Below are 25,575 nucleotides of genomic sequence, written 5' to 3' on the forward strand. Positions count from 1 at the left end.
TACACATTACCTCAGAATTAGAAAGCTAAAATCAAAATTGCTGAACTACTGAATTATATCATGAGGCTGCAGTGACAGAAAGTTTTGTGATGTTCTTCTTGTATGAGCTTTGTAAGTGCTTTTCTCTTAATGAAAGTCAAATGCAACCTGCTAATAAAACTCACCTTCTCAATCAATTATTAGACAGATTATGCAATGTTAAGATGCCTGATGGTTGTTTTGTTGTTTGTTTTTGAGATTGGAATTAAGCTTTCCTGATACATGCCTCAGAAAAGCTGTGAAGCAGTCCACAGAAACCAGAAAGTTTGATTAAGTTATTTCTGGTTAAAATAATTGTGCAGCTTTTTGGGCTTAGTTGTATTTCACAAAGTTATTGTGAAAGAACCAGTTTCTTGTACTGAAGGGGAACTTTTAACAATAATAATTCTTAATCATGAATGATTAAGAAGCCTATGTAGAGGTGTTGAGCATTTGTCTTACTTACTCTGTAACATACAAGTGTACATGATCATGCTTTGTTGCATTTCTTCTATGGGATGTGAGCCAGTCAGAAACAGTGTTTGTCCATTCATTAGACTCTTAGCTGGGCCTAAGGAAAATTGTTTTATTTACTAGTGCTCAGTTATGTTAATTCCTAGCCAGCACTGCTGTGTTAAGAAATATCTGTTTTCCTGTAGGAGTTTATACAAAGAATAGAAATTTCCGGATGTATAAGTCATCAAAAGCAGGAAAAAATGTGATTCTGAAGATAGCAGACGATAATAAGTTTATCCCCAACTGTGAAAAGGATGTTTCCTTGGAAGAAGCATATTTTCTTTCCTCTCTAATCTGCAATACTGGGTAATTACTTAATTCCAGTCAAATGTACGGTATTTTTAAATATCTATTTTAATGATAATTCTCCTGTAGCATTTACAAATAACTGTTATGAATAAACAATTTTTTAATTAATATTGTTACAGTGTAATTTAGGAGTTCCTGGTAGAATTTCTTGGTTTTGAAGAAAAAAATTTCTTGGGAGTCTTGTTCTTTTGTTAAACCTGCCTTCAAATCTGTTACAGCCTCTGAATTGTGCCTCATTTCTATATACATACTCAAAATACCAAAACATAATCATTATTAAGTTTGGTCAGATTCTGTGTAGTTCTGGAAGCAAAACTTAACAGATTTCTAGTCAGTTAAATATAAGAAGGTGGAATATTTTTCAGAGTAGGATAAAAACTACAAAGGGTTTCTCTCCATGGTTTTTTGCATACCAGATTTCCCATTTGATGCAGACCCCTCTGTAGGCTGGGTACTTGTACAGACAATAATCAAGTGTTCTGTATCTAATCTAAACTTCTAATATGTCATACCTTATCTTAAGAAGATTCTAATCATTGCTGTAGCAGAAATGTTAAAATAGTATTAATATTTTTACTGAACACATGTATTTGTTCTGACTTCAGGTTTTAAATCCTGACATGTAAACCACACAGTGTATTCAGATCATAGGCATCAGCTGAATCCACCATAAATACAGATGAGAAATTCTGCTGTGTTGAATTTAGACTTCTGTTATCATCTGGGTTCCAGTTAGCAATATGGCAAGGAAAAACAGTTCATTGTAGAGAGTGATAAAAAAAAGAAACCTTACAAAGGGTATATTTGCATAAATACTACATGTGTAGGATATATACTCCTGCTGTAGGAGTGTGGACCAGCAGCCCTTAAATGGGTGGGTCCTGGGACTCTGGCCAGGAGCCAAATGTTGCTGTTGGGGAGGAACCCCTGTCCTGGGATGGGGGTCAGGGAAACTGCCAAGGCCAGAAGGGAAAGTGCTGCAGGAACAGGGAAAGGTGCAGAGTGACAGCCCCACACGGGCTGGTCAGGGTTGGCAGGGAGCCCTGGAGTCTCCTGGCCCACCCCTGGGCCCAGGGCTGTGTCGTGTTGTGCCACCCTGTGGGATGGTACAGGGAGTTTATTGTACTGTGTTGTGCTGTAAGAATCTTACTCTTTCCTTTGTATTCTCCCCTTTCTTTAGAGCGAGGGATGACTTAAAAGTTCTGTCATCTGGCTTTTCAGAGGAGGAGAGAAAAATGTCTGCTTTTTTAAACAGTAAAACTACCAGAAGCAGCAGAGGTACCTCAAGCCTTTTCTACTGCATATAAAAAAATACTCTTAATGTAGATGTTTTGTGACTTGTACACCTGGTAATTTCTGGGAGGGCCCTTCAGCTGCCTTTCTGCAGGAGGCAGAGTACATCTGCACTGAAGGATGCTCTGCAGCACCTGAATGCCACTGACCCTCCCTCCTGTACCCACAGCTGTCTTGCTTTGTCCCAGCTCCCTCTGCACCTTGGGGGTGGCACTTTAAAGACCTACAAGAAAGTAACAGTGGCTTTATCTCTGGTTTGATTTAAGGGTGTGATGTGATTCATGTACATTTTCTGCCCGTGGTCCATCTAAAGTGTGTGTGTTACAATGGCACATGACAGTGGCAAACCCTCTAACAGTGTGTGTTTGTGGCCTTTGGTTTAACAGATCCCATGGAAGGTTACCAGGGTTCGCCATATCCAGAAATTGATAATTTTGTTCGTTCTTTGGTTAATAAAGATGGGCTACGAGGAGGTAAAGAGACCACCTTACTGTTTACAAATGAGTCTTCTGCAGCACTAGTTAGAAAGAATTTAAATAATTATTTTTTTTCCTCAGGGATACGACAATGGAGTTACTTCTCTCTCAAAGAACTACTTATTTATGATATTTCTGGTTACCGTTGGTGTGAAAATATCGGCAGAGCTCACAAAAGTAACAATATCATGTATGTCCTTTAACTATTCAGTTTAAAACAGCTTTATTTTCCTGTTCAACTGTTATTCTCTAGAAATGCCAAAAAAACTCTTAAGGATAGAATCAGCAACTGTTACAACTTCTGCTGTCTTGCTCTGTGGGGATACAATCTTTTAATTACAAAAAAACCCCACAAAAGCAAAGAAACTATTTATCCCCTCTCCAAGTTTACTTTGTGATAACTGGGCTTTTATTTCTAATAATTCTGTGAAGTAATCTTCATGGTATTTAAAATATGGGCCCAGCGATGCTAACACAGAGTATGTTAAAGCTATTCCACAGTACTGTGTTTTGATACTTCCCAGCTAGGAAGCTGAAAAATAAGAAAGCAAGCAGACTGCTTTTGAATTCATTTACAGTGCATCTTAAATTACATACTTACATTACTAAAATGACTCTGTCCTTTTAATGATTAAGAATTGCCATTTTAGAATGGTAATTCCTGCCACATGAATCAAGATGAGTTTTGCTAGTGACTCTACAAGGACTCAGACTTTCTATAGTTTTAGCAAAATAAATGATGGAAAGTCTGTTTTTTAGATTATATGAGAATTACAATATATCATTAGTGTAAATATTTTAACTTAGAAATAATTTATGTAACATTTAAAATCACTGAAACATAAGGAAATGTGTTTCTGAGAAACAGGGATATTCAAAAAACCCCACAGCTGGATGAACTTGCTGTTTCTCCAGTGAGTTGCTTGAAGTTTAGTGTTTCTAAAGCACAGTTGAAAAAGCTGGGTGGCCTAATCAGTTGACAGAAAATAGTGATTTTATGTGGTTTTTATAATGAAATTATCTGTAACAGCAGCAGCAACAAAATCTTATCTTAGAGTTAAGTCCTGTATGGTAATCTTAATTTGATGACTTTCTCTTCCAAGCTTAATGTAATGACATTGACTAAATTTCACTTTCAGATGTTAGTCTTAAAAATTTATTTCTTTAAACTTAAGAAACCTGCAGTTTACTAAAAATTGTACAAAACAAGTGTGCAGTAAGTATGCCAAGAGTATGAAAGCAATGTCCATAGCTGAGGACAAACAAAACCTGTTCATTTAGTGTTAGTTTCCTACCACATGAATTCACTTTGTTTATGTACTGTTACTAAAAATCTAAATAATTTCATTCTTAGGATTCTGGTAGATCTAAAGAATGAAGTCTGGTATCAAAAGTGTCACGATCCTGTCTGCAGAGAACAAAACTTCAAATCACAAAGTATGTAGTCTGTGATCTCAATTATTCTTAATACATTTTGGAAAGTTAATTTTCATTAATGTCTTATATTTGATTTAGGTTTTCCACTGCCACCTGGGATATGCCTCCCAGCTCTTTTCAAAGAGGTATGTTTTTGTCCTGTTGAGATCCTTAAGTTCTTATGAGGCCCTGGAAGACCCTGGATACTCCCAGTAACATCCCAGTCTGCTGGGAGAGCTCCACACACTGTTGCAGTGGTATAGAAAAGGTTCCCAGAGCAGCTGTGCTGGTGTGGTAGCTCCATATATTCATTTTTAAGTTCTCCAGCAATGCTGAGTTACTGGGATTGTGTAACTTCACCTGGGACTAAAGACTTGCTGTTCTGATGTGAACAGCAGTTCCCAGTGTCTAAGCTCAAGGCCACTCCAGGTGCAGAACAGAAAAACTGCCCAAGTTTAGCTCTGCTGTGCATGTCTGACTTCATGCAAGGTAAAACACAACTGCTTCTGGAGCACTTGAGTCAGTCAGAGTCAAATGTAAGCCAGTGACCCTCATTTCTGAAATTCATTTATCTCCACTTTAGTGTACTAAAGCAGCATGTTTCCCAAACAGGCAGAATATTTAAACTGACCTGATCCTGCACCTAGACTCTACGCCCTGAACAGACAAGTTTTTCCACTGCTTAGGCAATAAGAATTGGTATTTTTTCAACTTTTAAATTTAACTATACAGCTCTAAATATCATACAGCAGAATGGCATGTTGAGCTCTACTCAAGCAGCTCATCAATAGCTATTAGTTTTCAGAAAGTGTCATTTAACTGTATTTTCAGGTCTTGACAGTATCTTTGAACAGACACTTAACCTGGTATTATTTTATGAAGCTGTATTCAACAGGCTACTTGTAGGGTGCTAGTAAAACAGCAGATTTCTGCTATTAAAATAGGCTTCCACAGGTTCATGTGGCTATATATGAATATGTTGAAAATGTTGTTGTGTTGGCCAGCTTTCTGCTGTGTCCATTCTGTGTGACAGCACAAACTTCAAACTTGCAGAGCAGTTGAAGGTATCAAGAATATTTGCATATGAAATAAGTGATGTTCTTTTTCTCAAAGGAAGAAGAGTCCATGCTAATGGATGACAGGGGGCACAAAGAAGGAAAAGTAAATCCACATTCTAATGTGTCAGACTTGTCAAAAAGCTCAGCATCTCCAGAGAACAGCTGGTCTCAAGACTTCCTGTTGTCAGACAGTGAGTGGGAAAACACAAGTGACGATGCCTGTTTCCTAGAAGCTGCTGAAGATGTGGAACTAGCTGAAGCTGCAGATGACAGTCTGAATTATGCCATGGAAGAAATCCCAGATGAAGTTCTTTTGGAAGCTTTAAGGAAAGAAGACCTCTACACTAAAGAAGGCAGCTAAGCACAGGCCTGGCCAGCAGTGAATGACACTCGTGTGTCACATGCTGGTGTGAAGGGTCCTGCGGGGTGGTTCACAAGCACCACTCCAGAGCTGCAAGATGAAGAATGGAGAGCCTGGGTGAACCTCAGCAGGCATGAGGAGATCATGGAAGATCACATGGGGGCTGAAGAGAGCTGGACTAAAATACTCATTGTGGATGCTGCTCCAAGCTTAGCACTTTTAATGCTCTTTGCTGTACGCTTTCTGTTTTGTTAGTTGTATGTCCAAGTTTTATTGAGAAGCCAACAAAACAGACTTTTTATTTCCATAAATGAGATTAAATAATTTATTTCAAATTCAAATTTAATAAAAAGATTTGTTTATTCATCTTTGTTGAACCAGAGTCTGTGTTCTCTTTATGAATATATTCCTCTCAAGATTATTTTAACAGGACAAGATTAACACCCAGCATTGTTCAGAGTACAGAAAAGTTTTATTAACTGGGATCACTATTTCCTTTCATTGATATTCTGAGACTATTTGACAATAAAAAGATACAATCTCTAAGTTGTTGACTTCTTTTAAACACTGAAACAAAACAGAGTAACAATGATTAAACAAGCTTTAAGCACTGATGCCTCTTAATAACTGTTCCTACTGCATGTCTGAAAGTCTTAAAAAGACACTTAATTTTTCTTTGATTTCTGCTCTTTTCGTGCAGCCAGAGCCTCTTCCAATTTCATATTGATACTCTCGAAGTGCCTTTCTGCTCCTAGAATTCTCTGAGACTCCACCAGAAGAGCAGGGAGGCTGGAAGTTCCATACTGTTCATAAGGAAATAAAAGGCAACATTTTTAACTCTTGGAAAGATCACTTACATATCAGTATTTATTTTTCCTCTAAAGTGGCACAAGATGACCTTTAAAAGTGAACAACAGCCAAAATTAGAGTGTCTTCTGAAACTGAGGATTTCCCTTACACATGCCAGGTGTGTAAGCCTTGTCCACAGAAAATCCCACACCAGGTCCTGAAGCTGCATGAGAAGTTACTCTGGACATGACATACCAGCACTGTTCTCAGCATCAAATGTCTTACATGGAAGTGCCAGAGCTTTCTCTACTTGTGAACAGTAACAACACAAAAAATTAATTACTTCTGGCCTACTGGTAATCTTCAATTTCTATTAAAAAGTTACAACTAAGGTAACTGTTTAATTTCTATGTCATTTAAATTCCTGGATACTGAGAGCAAGGCAGCAGAAACTTCTCTGAAATACTTCAAGTTCTAATATGAGACCAAAAAAACAAGTGAGATACTACAGTAAAGTTCAGCAATGATTCTCAGGCTGCTTCCACAAAGACAACATAATACTGCTACTTAAGAGATGTTAATAAATGTCATAAAATAAAAACACTTAAAAAACTGAAACACATGCAGAATATGTACTTACTACCACTTTTTCTTTTGGGTTTTCTTCTCTATAATCCAAACAGTCTTGCTGGATCTCCTTTAAATCAGTAATTAATTCAATTGTTTGCCTCAAGGAAGATTTCCTTTCCTGTAACTCAGCATATTCTTTTTGTAGTTGTGTCAGTTGCGGTTCAGCCCTGAAAAAAGATCCAGACTTTGATGCTTACATCTGCATATTTATTGCATGAGTAACTATGACCCTATTTCCTCTGAAGGAATTCTTAAAAGGTTGGTCAGAAATACAAAACACAGGTTACTATAGAAGGCAGAACAAGCATAGTACTTAAACAGGGGCATGAGTCCAAATACACCAAAAAGACCCAAAGCTCTCTTTTGAGTCTGACAATGTCACCACTCTTTCTTAGGCATTTACATTTTTGAAGTGTAGTTTCTTAAATACAAGGTGTTCTGCTTCTGCACACCCCTGCCTGCAAAGCTCAGTTGTTCAGTGCTTATGCTGAAGCATATTCAGGATCTACAATCTACCTACACATCTGCTAAATAACCTGGAGTGCTTGATCCATTAAAGTAGCACTCCAAAAACTGAGCACCAACAGTGATTTTCATACAACAGGGCTGCAGGAAAAACAAACTTTCTAAAATGATCAAAGGATTAAAACACAACATACAAAAATGTGAAGACAGCTTTCAGGGGCTTCAAATAGTTCTCTGAGAAGTCTGTCCATAGTACTACAAAGAAAATAACCTCTCATGGCCATGGAGAAAAGGTTTTTACCCTGTTTTTGTGGATTCAAGCCCATGGTTCCCTACAGTTACCTCACAGGGTGTATGTTAAATGCAGCTTCAGTATAAAGCTTGTCACTAGCAACCCAAGGGATTTGGGGAAGTCTAATGGTTCTTCCAAGCACACAATTCCTGTGTTGTGTATCTAAAAGACACTTAAGATTAATGTCAAGTTAGAGAAGGGGAATTATGTGGCCACATGAGAAGGAAATAAATCATGTACTAAGAGCAACCCCTGCCCACCTGCAGGGGTGAAATACACTCTCCCACCTCAAAACCAAAGAATCCTCTGTATGACCTCTGTAATTTATGAGCCAGCACCTTTGCAATTCAAATACTATCACTGGTGTTCTTCCTATGAACATATGGTGTAAAACATCCTCCCAATAACTAGTTGCAAGAATGACTGCCTAGGCAACTGAAATATGTAAAGGAGAGGTTATCATGAGCTTTTGTAAAAACAAAAAGCAAGACAGTGGTAACTTCATGAAAAGAAAATGAGAGAACAAAAAAAGTTACTTTCCCTTCCGAGTTACAAAATACCAGACTCTTTAAGTTCTTCAGGCTATTATGGTGCTTCATTAGAAACATACCCAATTAGCTCTTCTCTGGCTTGCACCAGTTGCTGCCTTTTCTTTTTGATGTTGGTTATTGCCTGAAACAGACAGTGAGCAAAGTCTGTGAAACAGTTTCTAAAACTTCAAAGGCAAACAACTCAAATTTCATTGCCTTTTATTTCTCTGAGGTTTTACACTGGTTGTCATTGTGGAAGATCCTAAGATACCAGACCTGATAAACTGCCATATGTTACATCTGTATTTGAAACAATTTAAAGCTGTTTAAAATGTCAAACTCTAATCTCCATCCAAAATTTTTCTTAAGAAACGCTGGATTTACAAGCATACAAAAGGAGTTGGTGACATTTTGATTTCAAACATTATGAACTCTAGGAGGTTTTAGGTTTAAAAATGAAAATTAATGTGAATGTGTGTTCAGGATGATTGCCATAACTAAGTAAGCTTTCTTTAATATAACATGCAATTAAAAAAAAAAAGTAACACCCAAAACTCTTAATAAATTTAAATTTAGCAACTAAAAATTTAATTTTAAACAAATGTCTAAGAAGCAAACTAAGGATAAATCTGAGTGGCTGTGAATGCTAGTTGTGTATTACAATTTTCATTTTACATGCAGAGCAGTTTACCATATCACCCCAAGTCAATAAGACTGCCATATTAATTGCTACCTCCCAGGATAAGCTTTGTGTTGACTATTTGTTAAAGCTATTTTGCCATTGAAAATTTTGCAGAAGATGTTAATGTGGGCAGAAATCCAGACAGTGCCTAAGCTGCTCTTAAATCTCTCTTCTGCAGGGCATTCACCTCTCCCTGATGAAACCAGTGCAATGTTTTTCTGCCCTTACACTAGTGCCTCCTTCTGTCAACATCCCTACTGCATTTTCAGCAAATTCCTACTTGCTATAAATGAAGAGAGGAACTGTCTTCCTCTGAACAAAAATTCTGCATCTATTTAGGGAATGCAGCTGCCTGAGTCTTCCCTTCTTTAAATTAAGCAATCCCATTCTATCCTCACAGGTTGCCATCTTTGCTGCTCTCCTAGATTTTATATTCATTTATGTTTCATTTAAGGTTAACTCTCATTATTTAACTGGCTCTCCAGAGGCCTCACTCATTAAAAAAAACCAAAAAAAACCCCAAACCACAAAAAGCCAAAAGAGTAATTGACATGCATAGATCTTACCCATCCTAATGTGCATTCATTCTTTTTACACCATATAGCAGTATACACCTGGAGTTTGCAATCCACCACATTTATCCAGATATTTTCCAAAAAAATTCATGTAGTTCCCTAACCTCTGTTTGTGCAGTTGATTCTGAGTACAGTACACCTTTCTGTGAATTGTTTTGTCTCTTCCAGTCAAGTTATCAACATTTCAATGCCCACAACTGTATGCTCTACAATCTAGTGAGATACATGTATTTACCTTAGCATTTTTTCTCTTCATATTCTTTAATTCCTGGACTTCTGCTATCTACAGAGAAGAAGAATTACAGGTTGACAGGTTGAGTTCATCACTATCCTCCTAAAAACATTGTTGCAAGAATTACTTAGGAATAACATAAAAAGTTGGTTATTTACTAAAAAAAAAACCAGCAACCCTGGTTCAAAGGGACATCACCCTTTTGTGTATTGATTCTTCCCTCTCTCCTCATGCCAGAGGAAAACTGTAGCACAAAAGCAGTTAGTGCAAATAATACTTCTGGTACCAATTCCTATAATAATACCTACCTTAATTTTTCTGTATCTTTACATAGATTATAAATCTGGTAATTCCAACACTTGTTACTTCTAAGGAACTACTCAGAACTATAGCTTTAGTACTTAGCCATTGTACTTGGCACAACTCCTGCACAGCTCTGAGTTTATTTTACCCATCAGAATCACCTTAATCTTTCCAGCCAATAAATCACAGGATGGCTCAGGCTGGAAGGGATCACCGTGGGTCTTCTGGTCCAACTTCCCTGCTCAAGCAGGGTCATCCTAGAGCACATGGCACACGATTCTCCAGATGGTTCTTGAATATCTTACACTTACAGTTATGTTCAAAATGTTAATTCAAAAATGATGATTTTCCCTGGAATATGTTAGAGACCTTACTAAGAAGTCACTGAGACAGCACAAAAATTAAATCCACCTTTTAAAACTCTAGTCAATGAGCTTTGAAAACAGTGTTTGACATAGCTGTATGCTCATTTCAATTATGCAGCTCACCAGTTTTACTACATAATGATTTAAATATGACCAACACTTCAGAATTATTGGATGTTTCCCTATTCTCAAAAGGTGACAATTTGGCAAAGTACTTGCATGACCCCAGTGCTGTGCCTAGAGGCAATTCTTGTGAGAGCCTGCACAGAGGCAGCCAATCCTAACCTGCACACAACAAATTGTGTTTTCATGATGCTTATGGACTGGAAACTTTTACAGCTTGTAAAATCAATGTCTTAAGGGCAATATAAAAGCATAGGTATTTTGACCACAAAACTGATTTTATCTCTGGTGTACTTACAAGATCAGTGATCTGATCCTTGAAAGCAGAAGAAAAGTCACTGATAGCCTTTCTGCAAGTATTTGATTCTATGCTTTGTCTAGAGAAGTCAGAGGGACAAAACATATTTGGTTTAGTAAAGGTGAAATCTCATCCAAAACCCTTCATCTGAGTAACAAATAAAACCCAAAGTTAAGCAGCTAGACAACTGCAGATCTTTCATATACTAGCAATAGCTTCATTTCTACCTTGAAAAATATCAGCTGAGATATGCTGTTTATGTTTGGACAAATATCAAATCCCTGGAGACCCTGTCAAGGTCACATGTGAAGAAACATTTGTATCATAGATACTTAATAATCCTTAACATCAGAATGTAACCATACAATACTGATTCCCTTAAAGGGCAGCCCATTAGCAAAAGCCCAGGTATTTCTTTTTAAAACTTTGAATATCCAGCCATGGAAAAGCAGAATATTTACCTGTAATTTGCTGCTATCTTCTCAACTTCGGCCAGAACAACATCCAGTTCTGTAATATCTCTAGGAGATCTCTTCAGCTCTTTGGGACACCAAACCTGTACAGAAAGTGGGCTATCCACTGGAACAACAGAATGAACATAAGCATTGCACAATTCTGGTACACATTGTAAAACAATAGAAAAACTCTTGTGCCCACCATCAAAATAACCATCTAAAAGTTATGAGTATTTTAACAAGAAATCTGAGAAGAGGAATATTCTAATTATTTCATGTCTTTCCCTGTGCAACTGTGATAGATTTACCTGGGAACACCTTAGAACTGGGATTAATTCTTATTCTTTACTGATTCAAGCAAGCCCAGCAACAGATCAGTAAAGTAAGTAATAAACTACATAGTGTACTGTAGATGTGATTTTTTGTGTTAAAAAACTATTAGCCTGAATTTGCACCTTGCATTACTCAAAGAATCATGAGCTTTTATATTTATATACATTCTTATATATGTTATTCTTTTATTAATACCATACATGCTTCAAAAACCCACTACACACAAATACATTTCTTTAAACTTTGTAATAGCATTATAAACCAATTCCACAAAAAGTTAAACTATGTTTCTTCACACACTCCCCAGTGTAAATCCAGTAGTAAAACATGATGGGGTCCTGTTCAAAGGAAGCAAGGTGACACAAGGGACAGTTTATTCCCAATGAAAAACGCCACTGTCTTGGAGCTCCCTGTCTCAAGGTCTTTGCACTGCAGTCAGGGCACCCCAAGTTCTGCCCCAAGCTGCTGCTCCAGGCTCCCAGACCAAGGGATGTACTGACACCTCCTGCAGCTTCACAGACACAGCTCCAGGCTTCCCTCCAAAGGAAACCAGGCTGACTTAGAGACAGAATGCACACCTATGGCCTTACCCCTTCAGGGGAGGAACAGGCAAGTCCAGGGATGCAAACCATGGGGATCAAACTGGGGTCTATACCAAAACCGAAACTAAAACTTCCCATTTCTAGAAGCACTGTGTTGCTACATTCCAGAAATGAAAACCATTGAAAAACTTTGATCTTGAATGAAGAAAAGCAATATGGGAGCTCTGAAAAGTGTACTTTACCAGAAGGATCTGATGGGCTGTCCTCTGAAGGCTGCTCCTCTCTTGCCTGAAACTGAATAATATTTAGAGTTTTCTGTGACACAAAAAGCAGATTAACTTCCAGAATAAACCCTAGATTTACTCATCTGAACTCCTAAGAGATGACCATTAGGCAGAATGCAGAAAGCATTTCCTGACTGAAGCATCAGTAACATTTCTTTTGGCCTGTTCCACCAGTCCCAGCCAGTGGTCACCCTGCTGCAGGACAGTGGCTGCCAATGGCATTGGCCATGCAGCAGGGCTGGAGACACCCTAAGGAGCTTAAGGACCCTTGGTTCAGGACAGTCACTGACCAGGATTAACATTTCTCTGACCAGCAGTGCCTGCTCACCTTCCTTTTCAGCCACATTCTGTCCCAATCCTTTCTCTACTTTGACTACTTTGTGACACCACAACAGCACTTGTGCTGCATACATCCAGCCTGCTGATGAAAGACTAACACTCTGTACTGAGTGTACAATTCCAATGTTTCAATACATAAAAAACTCTTGTTCCAGCTACTGCAGAGCTTCTTTCATCATAGGTTACTTTCTTGGGCCTGCAGACAGTTGATTCCTGCTGTATGTCTGGCAGCTTTAATTGTGCAGTACGTGTTCAAAAACACTCATTCAAAACTGAATGGCTTTTAATTCTACCACATATTCAGAATTAATTTTATACATATTCTGTTTCTGATAAACCCATTTTGCTTCAATACTAAACAAAGGATTCCAGCTAGTATGCCATTCTTTGAGAACACTGCAGATGCAAAGAAGATGACTGAAAAAATGAAAGAATATAAAAAAACCAGCAAGAGAATAGGCTACAGGATCCAGGAACACCTGGCTATTACATTGCTTGGTGACGTGATGACTTGTAGCTTTAAGCATTTCACTTGGCCACCTCACTGGAATACTATGAGGACTGATAAAATAATCAGTCCTTTATTTAAAGTCCTCCAGTACTTTATTGGATACAATAAAGTACTAAGAAAGAAACTGAAGGTCTTTCTCTCCCCCCACCCTCTAATGTAGGCATGGCATGAAGTAAACTAAAATTAAATTGACTGATAATAATCATGAAACTTTTTCAGTACCACATTCTCCTTAAGGGGTTCCTCTCCAGCATCAGCTGCATTGAATTCCTCAACATCACCGTTGCAGGGCCTTGAGTGACGTGGTTTTTTACTGGGAAAAGAAAAACATACACTACTACCCTCTGAGGAAGGATGATCTTCAACCATATACACAAAACCTTGTGTTTTGGGGAACATTTTGTACAGCTATGTCTCATACAAGTACTATCAAAGTTTTTGCTTGAATTAAATAGCAAGACAATTTCAGATTTCAACCAGATTTGAATAAACATATGAAAAATATACTAAAATGTTAATTCAAATATTTTTAAAATAATTTTCTTTGTTACATATAATTTAAGTAGAACACTTTTCCCTGTAAATCTAAAAATCTAAAGATGAAATGAAATGCTGACAATTTTTTTTTCTTCCCAGCAGACCGTCTGTCCGTATTTTGCCTTTGTGATGCTGAAACACGACCGAGCGCCTCGTTTTGGGAATGTCCCTCTCCATAAGCATCCACAGCAGTACTGTGCAAAGGGTGATCTATAAAGAACAAAGAAGAAACTGTATGAGCACTGCTCCCATCTTTTAAGGCAAAGAGCACTGCCAGCCAATAAGCATTTAGTTAGAATAGCTGTGGTTTACTAACTAATAAAAAGGAAGTTCTTCTTACAAGTATTATCTGAGGATTATGAAAAAATACATAGTGAAAGGTTTAAGAGTTTCTGTACCCATCCACCTGCTATTTCTTTACTAACCCAAACCAGCATGTACACATGGAACAGAGCAAGCAAAATACTTGGTACAGTTTATTTCAAGGCTCTTTTGCTATGACATACATAACCTTTCTACATATTCAAACAGCTACTTTCTTTCTTTTTTTAATATAGATTTTAAACTGCTTTAGTGGATGTTATGAGAAGGCAATCACTGCTGCTACAGAATATTCCTAAATGTAGAATTCTTGAAGGCAGTTACCAAAATAAAAAATTTAGGTTTTAGCATGCCTTCCACAGTATAAATTTCTTTTTCAAGCACAATTTTACAAAACTTTTGTGTTAGTTTACATTCATGTCAGTTGGCATCCTTTTTGTGTTCTAAATACATACCACAGAAATAAAGAAAAGAGCTTTTCATTTTGCAGCCTTGCCTTACAAACAACCCTTTTGCTAAATTGTTTTTTATAGCTCATTGTCAATGCTGCTCCTAAGTCACGTTTATATTTCTGTAGTTTGCCCAGAGTAATAACTATTACAGTTGAGAAATGGCTCTTAACATTTTCTCTACAGCTTCTAATTATACATTGTTTAAACAAAAAATACACAGATATAACAGAGGACTCCACACAGAGGAGTCCTCTAAATTGATTCTGTTCCTGTGTATTGAGGCCTCATTACACAAGTCCAATATAAAGCAGGGAAGTGGTTTTAATCCTTCACCAAAAATTCTATGGCTTTATGTTATTTCTTTAAGTAACACCTGAAAGCAGCAGAAAAACATCCCTGCAAACGTCCAGGTCTGCTACCATGAATACTCTTACAATGGTAAAAATGTCACTTCATCATTTATGTAATTTAATAAAGAATAAGTTAAGATATTGAACTTTGGTTTTTAACTGTGAGTTCTTACACAGCTGCAATATTATGATGTGTGAAATGCTCCCATTCAGACTATAAAGGTGGAATAGCCAGTATTTTTCCATTGACTTTTGTCTGCACATACTACAGCATTATTCCTGTTACTTCCTAAATTACAGAAAATAACACAAAATCCCATCTGTCTCTCCTCTCCATTACCTTCTCTTGCAAAGAACCAAAACCTTTTCCTAGGTAAGCACCTGAAGTATTTTGTCCATGTGGTTGGTTGTGAAAATCATACATTAAATGACATTCAAGATAGTACTAACCAAAGGAATCATCAAGCTCCTCAAGCTGATTTGTTTCTGCTACCTTCAATATCCTTGAGACATCTGGTTCCTCAAGTGGAAGCGACTTCCAGCGAAGATTGGAGTCGGCTTTGTGCTCCTGGATGGGTACAAAATTAACAGCCAGTTAATGTACCACAGATTAAATGTGACAATAAATGTCAAGAATATTTGGCTAGAAATACACTTAACCAGAATATTGACTCCTAAGCTTTGGCATAAGAATTTAAAGCATGTTTTTGTCTCGGCTGTGGGGTTTTCCCCCTATAATAAGTGATGGTATAAAATGTTTATGTTCTGCTATTTGACACTGTATTCTACTGCAAGCTTTGTCTTATTTCATAGAAGTATACAAACTTAGAAATCTTATAACACTCTAATAGAAATCTTATAACACCCAACCTGGTTTCTGTGACCTGTAGTTTTTTTTTTCAGGCATTAAAATATTTCTTCTTTCATCTCTATATCACATAAATTTCCACCCTTGTCCAATTTAATTACTTGCATCTTAAGAAACTGAAAAGCTATAGAGTAACTTCTTATTTAAAAAAAATGTGGAATTTATAAATCAAGAATTACAGAGACACTTCTGTAAAGCAGAAGGGTAAGGAAGAATGACTCTAGTTTATGAAACAGTTGTGGAAAGAGTTGTGAGCCATTCACAAAGCGCATAAGTGACTTTCCTCTCTAATTTCTGTGTATACCAGTAGGGTGCATTATAACCAGAAAAGACTGACCTCTGAAGCTTTTTAATTTTACCAGTACTTAGCACTGCCCCAGCATTTCTGTTATAGTACCAAATAACTACCTAATTACTAACTAATTAGTTATTAGTTACCTAATAACTACCAAATAACATCAACTACTTTCTCTATAAATCTTCTTGTATGAGATTGTTTTTAAACGTGCCCCAGCATTTCTATTATAGTACCAAATATACACATCAACTACTTTCTCTATAAATCTTCTTGTATGAGATTGTTTTTAAACTCTGCCTGTTTGAAAGTCAATGGTCCATTTTGTGCTACTCCTAAAAGGAAAAAGGAAAACTCCACATCAGCACCTCAAGCCGGCCCCAGCAGCTCCCAGTGCAAAGCAAGCGGTGCATTAACCCCTGAGCATCCACCTCCGGAGACAAGGCCCCGACTGCACAGTAACACAACACGGAATCACGGAATATCCTGCCCTGGAAGGGACACACCAGACCTTGCCCAGACCCCAAGAGCCACACCATGTGCCTAAGAGCACTGCCCAAACAGTCCCTGGATTCTGTCAGCCTTGGTGCTGTGACCACTTCCCTGGGGAGCCTGGCCCAGTGTCCAAGCACCCTCCGGGTGAAGAATTCCTAATATCCAACCTCAGCCTTTGAGGCCGCTCCCCTTGGAGCTCTCAGTGGTCACCAGAGAGAAGAGCTCGGTGTCTGCCCCTGCAATCCCCTCGGCGAGGAAGCGGAGCCCACGACGAGGTGTCCCCTCAGAGTGCAGCCGAAGAGAGCAAGAGAGCTCCGCCAGCCCCACACGGCTCCCTCCAGCTCGCCCGCCTTCCAACACGCCACAAAACCGCACCACCGGCTGCTTGATTTCTGCCCTACCTAGCGGAACTTACCTCTACCTTATAGCTGCCATGTTTCTTCTTTATTTTCTTCTTTGAGGACATTTCGCTGTTCAGTATACGCTGCTGAATACAAAACCGAGGACGAAGTTAGTGAAAAACTGTCCCCGATACAACTCAGCTTTCTCTGTGTCGGTGCTTGGGAGAGAACGGGAAATCTTTGTTACTTCAAACTATTCTAACTTCAAGCTATTACGCTCAGCTCACTTCAAAAGCGGCAAAACCCCGTTCCCGCCGGCCCGGCCCCTCAGGGCAGCCTCCCGCCGCCTTTGGAAGGCGCGCGGCCGGCGGGAAGGAAGGGGAGGAGCCGCGGGCCGGAAAGGGAAGCGGGCCCGCGCCGCCAGACTCCGCTCCGCTGGAGGCGTCCGGCGTGCCGAAGGGTCCTCCTAAGCGCCAGTGTCCTTAGCTTTCTGCTAGTGACTCTGATTAAACACAAAAAATAAACCACAAGAAATTCCCGGGTTTTTTCTCCCCTCCCTCTCCCTAAACTGATGCTGTGCATCTGGAAAAGCAAGCGAAAGAGATCCCTTCTGCAAACTTCAAATTGCATTTCCGGCAATTAAATTGTTAAGAGATTTAGCAATTTGTCAAGTCCCGTCGGTTGGATGGACTGCCACACCTCTTTATCCACTGGCTGTGGTGACACTGGCACCCACACACTCGTTGGCTTTAGCCACAAAATAAGCTAAAACAGCAAAATAGACACTTTAGGCTTAAGAGGTGGTAAGCTCTCTTTAGACTTGTATTTTGCTGGCTGTAGCACCTAGCTCCATGAGCCAAAAATAATAGAGCATAAATTTGTTTCTGTAGTGATAGATGGCTTTTCCAGAAAGGCTGCTTCAATAGAATGTTAAGAACATAAACCTTGGATCCAGTTCTCATCCAGCTCTCAGATGGCTCCAGTAGGAGGCATGTGGTGACACTTCCCTGCCTTTCCAAGCAGCATGCACACAGATTTGAGTATGCTATTGAATAAGTGACAAATTGGGTTTAAGTTTCCTTCAGTATGGAAGAAATGTATAAAGGAACATACAAAATTACTTAGGAGGAGAAACTCTACAGTGAGTAGGAGCCAAAGTTTGCTTAGCATCTTGCACTGACATCTACATTCACATGGAGCTTTAATTAGTGTGCAGGTGTTGGTGCTTCCTCTACCCTGGTCTGGTAACTCCATCCCTGAAATGTCTCAAACCACACCCCTGATTTAAGCCAAACACATGGTGCAAGGGCAGGAATAAGGAAGCCCACTACCACCCAGGCAGGTTCAGAAAATTCCACCTTTCACTTAAGTCATTTGAGGTAAGAACACAACTGCCAGGAAAAAGACAAAAATAAAAGTAAATATTTGCTTGTTTAGTAATGTACTGAAAAAGCAAGTTACATCCAACAACATCCTTTTCTTACAAATACTGGCCAACACCTTAAACATAAGTGTTTTCCAAAAGCAAAAGTGTGAAGAACCAGCCTTTATACTGTGTTTAGCATGGCTGTAGCAGTGGAGTTGTACAGCTTGTCAGTTAGAATATTACACCTGGGCTTGTTAGTCAGCAGCATTTTTCTTGGATAAACAAACACATCACAGCATTGAAATGCAGAAATATTTATTTTGGTTTCCTTCATTGGTTTTGAAAATTGTTTTGGTTTTATAAAACATAGAAATAGCCAACACTAAGCAAACATTTGAATTTCAATGTAAAACTACTGCTCTAACTGTTGACTTGGATTTGTGTACCTGAATTGTATACACATATGAAATTATGCTACAGAGTAGTGCATTACAATCACACACAAATCTTAGTGCAAACCTTGTTGTGCTTGTATTTTACATATATCCATGTTTTCAAAAAACAGCAACGAATGTTAATGCAAAACCAACTCTGTTAAGGATAGCAAAAGACTTATGCTATAATAAGGCTTATTTCTGCTGATTTTTCAAACAAAAGATAATAACTAGTTATTATTTTGCATTTTATCTGGGAATTAGGTTTTTATCCCTGAACAAATACCTATCTTGGGCCAACACACAGTTCTGTTGGCATGTACAAGTCATTCCAATTGCTGCAAACCATCAGGCAAAAACATTCTACCTGACCTATTTTTCTATTCAGTGAAGAGTACTCAGTGGCTCATACATAAAGTACAGAAAACAGGTTATGTCAGAAGCTCTTCCACTTACAGAGGGCCTGGCACATTTTTATAAAACATTTAAAATACAAGTTCATTTCAGGGAAACAAGTGTCTGGTACAGGTGCAATGTTTACCCTGACTGTTAGCATAGCCCAGCCTTCTGACTTGGTTTTTAGGTCTCTAGTGTTCTTGCCAGAGTTGGGATCTGCTCATTTGCAGGGCTGGCACCACTCCAGAATCATGTTAATACAGCAGAGGTACACTTGCTGAATGAACTGCATCCACACAGTGCAGAACCACCATATGCAGACTCTTGAGGAACTTCTATTCATCAGTCTTCTCTGTGTGGAGTGCTGACTTCTACCTTACAGAAGTACATCCCATAACTGGCTGTAGATGTAGAGGGGAGATACAGCTCAGAGGCCTTGCCCCAGTTAATATTGGGACTAACAAAAGATATGATACCAGCCATGCAAACTGTAAGGGTTTGGGTTTTTTATTGGTTGGGTGGTGGGGTTTTTTTTTAACAGCTGAAGTAATTTTTCTGAGGATGCAAGATACTTAGAGGCATTTTCAAAGATGCCAAATCCTTTGTGGAATTGACAACTGCAAAACACACTGCAGACAGCAAACATGCTGGCAATAAAACCTTAGCTCCTTGGTGAAGGTGAGTCCCATTTTTGACCAAGGAAATATTAAATAACTTACATATAGTTACCATTTATAGTTAAGGCTCTTTTTGGAAATTGTAGGTCACCATAAAAACAGTATGCAACACGACTTGACAGTAAGGCAGTGTTCCATTTCTTCAGTGTTCCTATGGCAAGTACCCATTTTTGTACAAGTTAATGATTGCACAGTTTCCTTCCCTATTTTTGCTGTAGTCAAAATATAGATACGAAGGCCAACAGTAGACAGACGTGCCACTTTCCTCATTCCATTTGCAGTTACATTTTGGCATTAGCATAGAGTTCATCTATCTGTGACTGGAAGTATTTTCGCAGTTCTGGTCTCTTTGCCTTCAGTGTTGGTGTCAACAGGCCATTTTCAATAGAAAACATTTCAGCGTGCAGGACAATGTCTTTCACCTGGAAAATAAAAAGTTACTAGCTAAGATGTATTTCTTGAAATAGACAAGACTATTAAAAACTTGTCCAGACATCTTAACAAAGACCATCACTTGAAAAGTTTTCCAGACACAAATTAAAAGATGTTTCTGGAGAATCAGATCATATGGGTGTTGAGAAGTTTAAAGAATTAGGTATTTGGTTCTCATAAGCATCATACCTGCTCAAATGACTTCAAACCAGATTCTTTCCCAATTCTCACCATGTCCTCCAGAATATATTTTTTTACATCCTGTGGATACAGAAATACGTTGTATAGCTTCATGCTTTCATAAGCAGCAACTTGAAAAAGTTGATGCAGAACATCTAACTGTTCAGTTAGATATGCCTTACCTTGTTCCTGCATAGGTCTTGATAGGAGCCTTCAAATCCCTTTTTCTTGGCCCAGTTGTGCAGAGTGTCAGGATCAGGTACCACAACACCTACTAAAAAGGCCTAAAAAAAACCAAAGTTTGACAAAAATTCCTAAGTCAACAATTTAGTTCCTACACATTTCTTTGGGGAGCATTTCTGATCCTGCTGTAATGTCAGCAGCTTTCTCTGATGCCTACCTGAACACAAAGTGGAGTTCAGTTCAGTTGAACTGAAAGCATTAAGACCCACATTTTCCCTCATAATTGAAAACCTCCAAGATATCCAGGTTTTTTCTTGGTGTGTGTGGGTTTTTCTGTTTTGGTTTTTGTTTCTTGGGCTTTTCCCACTGCACACTGTTAGCAATTTATATACAGCCATTAACATGCAAATTAGTTCAGCTCCACTCCCCAGTGTCAAACTAAATCCAGAAACATGCTATGCAACTTCTGGAATCCAATCAGAACCAAAATGCATAATGATAAAAGTTTACAATAAAATTTTAAATTTCAGTCCCAAAGTCTGGGGTGAAGGGAAAGAAGAAAGGAAGATTTTCCTGCAGTCTCCTTTTGCATAATTTTTTTTAATTACCTGAAAAATGCTTACCTGCAAGCTCTCTCCATGGACAAACACCTGTGCAACAGCTTCACATCTCAGATACACATTCTCTATTTTCTCTGGTGCTATGTACTCTCCCTGGGCTAGTTTAAATATGTGTTTTTTCCGGTCAATGATCTTCAATGTACCATTCTGTTGGCAGAAATAAGTTTCACTCAAGAGGAGGCACTTAAAGTGAAAAACCAATCTATACACTTATGCATGCCACACTGGCACAGTGAAACTGTGTTAGAGCCAGAGAACTGTCAAACTAGTGTTAGAAGAAAATAGGTTATGTATCCATCTAATCTAAACTGAGGAAAGCCTCAGCACTGGCACTGTCAATACTTTTTTAGGCCTAGGCAAACAGATTCAGTTACAACAGTCACATCCACAAATTCTTGTCTTTTACCTAACTATTTCTGTTCAATACCAAATGCTTTCTAATCTATTTATTAAATTTCTGCCAGTAACTATAAAAGTATCATTCCAGCTGTGTAAGTTAACTTACTGGTAGCCATTTCCCAATATCTCCTGTGTGAAGCCAGCCATCTTTGTCCAGAGCCTCCGCTGTTTTTTCTGGATCTTTCAAATAGCCACGAAACACATTTACCCCTTTAATACACACCTGAAAAGAGCCATTTGTTAATATACGCTACAATGAAGGGAAGTTAGCAACCACCACTATCAACAAATGCTTTCTCCAATGGTTCTTAATGCCCATTAAAAAGGCAAGAGGAAGTTTGTGTTTGTACAGGAACCTCTGCTCATGGTTTTTGGAGACCTAATGTTTTCCATTGGTATGAAATAGAATAAAAAGCAATTGGAAGGATCTAATCTCTTTCAGTCCAGCAGTAGTGCTCCTATCCACTATGTGAATAACTAGAACCTATCAGAAGAAATTTGGTTTTATTCCTGTGAAAAAATTCTGCTGGATCCAGAAGTACTATCTCTCAGTCTGGCAACATGTTCATTTCAGCTTTGGTAAACAGCAGAGGCATTGTGCTAAAACTAATGGAGAAAAGAACAGTTGTATATCAAGCAAATGGCACATTTGTTGTCCAAAAATTAGGCTACAAGGAATTACTAATGTAGTTCAGCAGTCAATTCTTGAAAAACTTTCAGTGCCTACCCAGCATGCTGCTGAAATACAAGACAATGAACATGAGATGTTGTCAGTAGGAGAGAGATGAGAGCATTAGTGAGGGTTCTCATGACCTTATGGAGACAGTACCAAACTAAAGTAATATTTTGCAAAGGAAGTAATTTCTGTTCTAAAACAGACTTTATCTGGAAGGATACAAATAAAAACTCTACATGTCCTAGTCAAGTCAAAGACTGACCAATCAAACACTGATTTTTCACAGCCCTAAGATCACAGGAAGGCAGTAGGTGATGGCTTTTCCCAGTAGAGACAGCCAACCATTTATCTGTATCTGCTAGCTGGCACTGAGACCTCATCTGCATATGCTCATATATAATTCTATTCACAAATTTCTTCTTGACTGTCAGAAGTGAAAATCAAGGCTGACAGAGCAGAGAATATTGCAAGCTTACTTCCAGAGAAGAAGAATAGAAATATGTAACCCAGATGAAAAGCAGAAAATAAGGAAGAATATTTATTTGTAGCAAATGGATAAGGAGAGCAAATTCAATAGCCAAGGGCTTTGAGTTCTGTGAACCAAGTTACAATATTTTTTGTTATATTTAGAATAGTTTATACTGAGGAACTTGGGCCTGAAAGACTAAGATGACACCTGATACGTTAAGGGGCTACTATTTTTATTCATGTCCAAAATAATTCCTAATGCAGCAAATTTTCATATAAAGTGAAAGCAAAACACTTTTTAGGAGACTTTTAAAAACTATTTAACTGTTTCTCATTATAAGAATTTATACTCTGTTCCTCTAGCAAACCAAGCTCTAAGATCATACTGAAAGTGAAGCAAAACTTGCTGATGAAGACTAAATATGGAGTCATATGCAAGACAAAAGTATTTTGACATTGTTCTTCACTTGCAGACAGTTTCCCACCATGAAGACACACTAAATCCTTGAGTATTTCTGGGAGTTAAAGCTCAATGATTTGTTTCTAGTCTCACACAAATCACAACCAAAACAAATAAATATTATAAATCCTTTATAGCCACAAATTAGTTACTTGCTTAAGCTACTTTTAATTTCTCACTCCCCCAGCTGCCCCCACAGCCTCTTGAAAGCACATGAAAGACACCACAGTTAATCTGCTTTTGAGGCTTTGGGAAAGTAAATTACTACATGAACATCTGTTCAAAGTATATACAAAGTTAAATCTGTATGCACTTTGGAAAAAATACTTTTAAAGACAGCATATAGCATCACATATAAAGCTGACTCCTCAAAATGAAGTTTGTAAAGTATGTGTTCAGTTTGTGCAGGTTGCATAAAAAGTTCAGAAAAATGTGCAGGCAGGCATCACAAATCATCAGCAGCCTTCATGACACTTGATCTCCATTTCTCAGAAGTTCCCAGCCACTTTAAATTATCTCACTTCACACATGACAAGCTGGGTAACTGGCTGTATGCAACAGCTGTTCTCTGGCCTTTGGCAGCAGGGTGGGAGGGAAGCCCTCTGCCAGCATTCTGTTGAAGGCTGGCTGGAGGATGAGGTGGCCACACTTCCCAGCTATTCCACAGCTGGAAGATGTTACCTTGGTCATACACCTTATGTATGGTCACAAAACCATCTGTTAACCTGTGGGATAACATTGCTATGTAATCTCTTTCTCCCCTCCCATATGCTATTTCCTGATTTGCTTCTGTGAATCATTAACTGGTATGGCATGCAGGCATCTTAGATTTTAGGTAGCAGGTCATGTTTAGGACTTTTACTATACTCAGTTATTTCAGGAACAAAAAAACCCACAACATTTTCCAAAATTTCTCAAGAGGCTCATATTGACTTTCTGAAATTACTTACCTCACCCTCTCCTTTGGCAGCCAAGTAATTCATTTCTTGTACATCAACAAGCTTGATGATATTGCATGGCATTGGTGCTCCAACATGACCTATTAAATAGAGTAACACTGCAATATCCTGATGCTTTTTAGTCAGATTCTGAAAAAAATAAGCAGCTTACACACTGAAGAAAGATGAAAACTGATTTCTGATAGCTTAAATTTGCCAGAACTGAAACATTAAATTCTCAGATATCCCTAAGAACGTTACAAGCTGAACCATGTATTCAAGCTTCCTTTTTCTTATAATCAGGATCCTCACTCTACAGACATATTTAAGTAGCAGAAGTCCCATATAGTTTTCATTAGCAGTATTATTTAAGTTAGGGAGCTAGAGATGCAACAGCTGAGAGAAGTGCAAACTCTTGGTTCCAAACACCAAAAAATGCCATTTGTATTCCAGTACTGCCTTTATACACAGAAGATTTGTGTTTGAGAGAAACTACAAAGGTTAATACTATGACCTCCCTTCTCCAAAAGCTACTTCAACTTACAAGAATAAATCCTATGAGAAGTTTGAATTCCTGAACATTCATAGCTATTTAGGGGTAGAAATGTCAAGGGATCTCTTCAAAGTTTATTTCATTTGAAAACCAATCTTATCCTTCATGATAGGACTTACCAAAGATTAAATAAAGTGACAGAAATATCAAGGGATCTCTTCAAAGTTTTTTATTTCATTTGAAAACCAATCTTATCCTTCATGATAGGACTTACCAAAGATTAAATAAAGTGATCAGGGACCTCTAAAATTTCAGTAATCCTAAAATTTAACAGACAGCTGAATATCATACCTGCAGTCCAGTCACCAGGCAATGACAGCGAGCATCCAGCTGTGCATTCAGTCTGTCCATAACCTTCATAGAACTAGAAAGTGAAATCAAAATATAATCTAAAGACCATTACTTTTTAATACAAAGTTTATTCATTAAAATGCAATTAACATTTTGTTTATTTTCTTCTAATTGTTTGAATTTGAGTGTCCCAAAACCCTCAGCACCTTCTAAAAAACCCTGAAATATTAGTTTTATCACAATGCAAAGTTTTGAGTGCTAATATTCCACCTTCAGTTCCAATATTTACTCAAAAGTTTCACTCAGTTTCACATAGCATGTGACACCTGTTTAGATTAAAACAGAAAAGAGCAGAAGAAGGAAGAAAAGTGTAGAACCATAGCACTAGCAGTGACTTCATTCACATAGTTTAAAAATAGGTTTGTCTGAGACAGCCAGAAATGGAATCCCTATGCCCCATGACAGCTCTGTGATTGCTATTCACAAGACAGGCTTCCCTTTTCTAAGCAAAATGCACTGTTACACAGCACACCACTGAAAAACTTCAGGAAATTATGAAAGCCTGATATTTTAGATTATTTTTGCTCCCTATCCTTGAAATTTATTTAATTTCAACACATTTGTTCTATTTTATGCCATTGCTATTCA

At 38.1% G+C, this 25,575-nt stretch overlaps 3 protein-coding genes across 16 annotated transcripts in view; 1 reads left to right on the top strand and 2 right to left on the bottom strand.

The window, feature by feature from the left end:
• Positions 1-5,824, top strand: part of PRIMPOL (primase and DNA directed polymerase) — a 16,541-nt gene extending 10,717 nt beyond the window's left edge. For all 9 annotated transcript variants that reach the window (XM_039699883.1, XM_039699886.1, XM_039699884.1 and 6 more), the window contains 7 exons: positions 678-840; positions 2,024-2,121; positions 2,523-2,609; positions 2,694-2,802; positions 3,967-4,049; positions 4,128-4,174; positions 5,142-5,824. In XM_039699883.1, the coding sequence (XP_039555817.1) occupies positions 678-840; positions 2,024-2,121; positions 2,523-2,609; positions 2,694-2,802; positions 3,967-4,049; positions 4,128-4,174; positions 5,142-5,447 (893 nt within the window). In that variant the 3' untranslated portion in view covers positions 5,448-5,824. The remainder of the gene's footprint in view (positions 1-677; positions 841-2,023; positions 2,122-2,522; positions 2,610-2,693; positions 2,803-3,966; positions 4,050-4,127; positions 4,175-5,141) is intronic.
• CENPU (centromere protein U) lies at positions 5,759-17,388 on the bottom strand. 4 transcript variants are annotated; one of them, XM_039699894.1, is made up of 12 exons: positions 17,142-17,388; positions 16,929-17,000; positions 15,306-15,423; positions 13,813-13,942; positions 13,418-13,508; positions 12,304-12,355; positions 11,193-11,310; positions 10,732-10,810; positions 9,646-9,693; positions 8,234-8,295; positions 6,877-7,033; positions 5,759-6,250 (listed from the first exon to the last, which is right to left on the bottom strand). In XM_039699894.1, exons 2-12 carry the CDS (start codon positions 16,977-16,979, stop codon positions 6,113-6,115), a joined length of 1,044 nt encoding a protein of 347 aa, XP_039555828.1. In that variant the 5' UTR covers positions 16,980-17,000; positions 17,142-17,388; the 3' UTR covers positions 5,759-6,112. The 4 variants fall into 4 exon arrangements, with proteins under 4 accessions (XP_039555828.1, XP_039555827.1, XP_039555830.1 ...); XM_039699893.1 differs by having other exon boundaries at positions 17,102-17,388; XM_039699896.1 differs by having other exon boundaries at positions 12,304-12,349; positions 16,929-17,386.
• A 1,130-nt stretch (positions 17,389-18,518) lies between these two features.
• Positions 18,519-25,575, bottom strand: part of ACSL1 (acyl-CoA synthetase long chain family member 1) — a 38,219-nt gene continuing 31,162 nt past the window's right edge. For all 3 annotated transcript variants that reach the window (XM_039700190.1, XM_039700191.1, XM_039700192.1), the window contains exons 15-21: positions 24,928-25,000; positions 24,096-24,184; positions 21,648-21,764; positions 21,146-21,289; positions 20,522-20,623; positions 20,349-20,420; positions 18,519-20,149 (exon numbers count right to left, since the gene is read on the bottom strand). In XM_039700190.1, coding sequence (XP_039556124.1) covers positions 20,009-20,149; positions 20,349-20,420; positions 20,522-20,623; positions 21,146-21,289; positions 21,648-21,764; positions 24,096-24,184; positions 24,928-25,000 — 738 coding nt within the window. In that variant the 3' untranslated portion in view covers positions 18,519-20,008. The remainder of the gene's footprint in view (positions 20,150-20,348; positions 20,421-20,521; positions 20,624-21,145; positions 21,290-21,647; positions 21,765-24,095; positions 24,185-24,927; positions 25,001-25,575) is intronic.

This window comes from Passer montanus, unplaced genomic scaffold (assembly GCF_014805655.1).
Source record: "Passer montanus isolate IOZ18808 unplaced genomic scaffold, ASM1480565v1 scaffold14, whole genome shotgun sequence".
In the NCBI taxonomy this organism is placed as follows: Eukaryota; Metazoa; Chordata; class Aves; order Passeriformes; family Passeridae; genus Passer; species Passer montanus.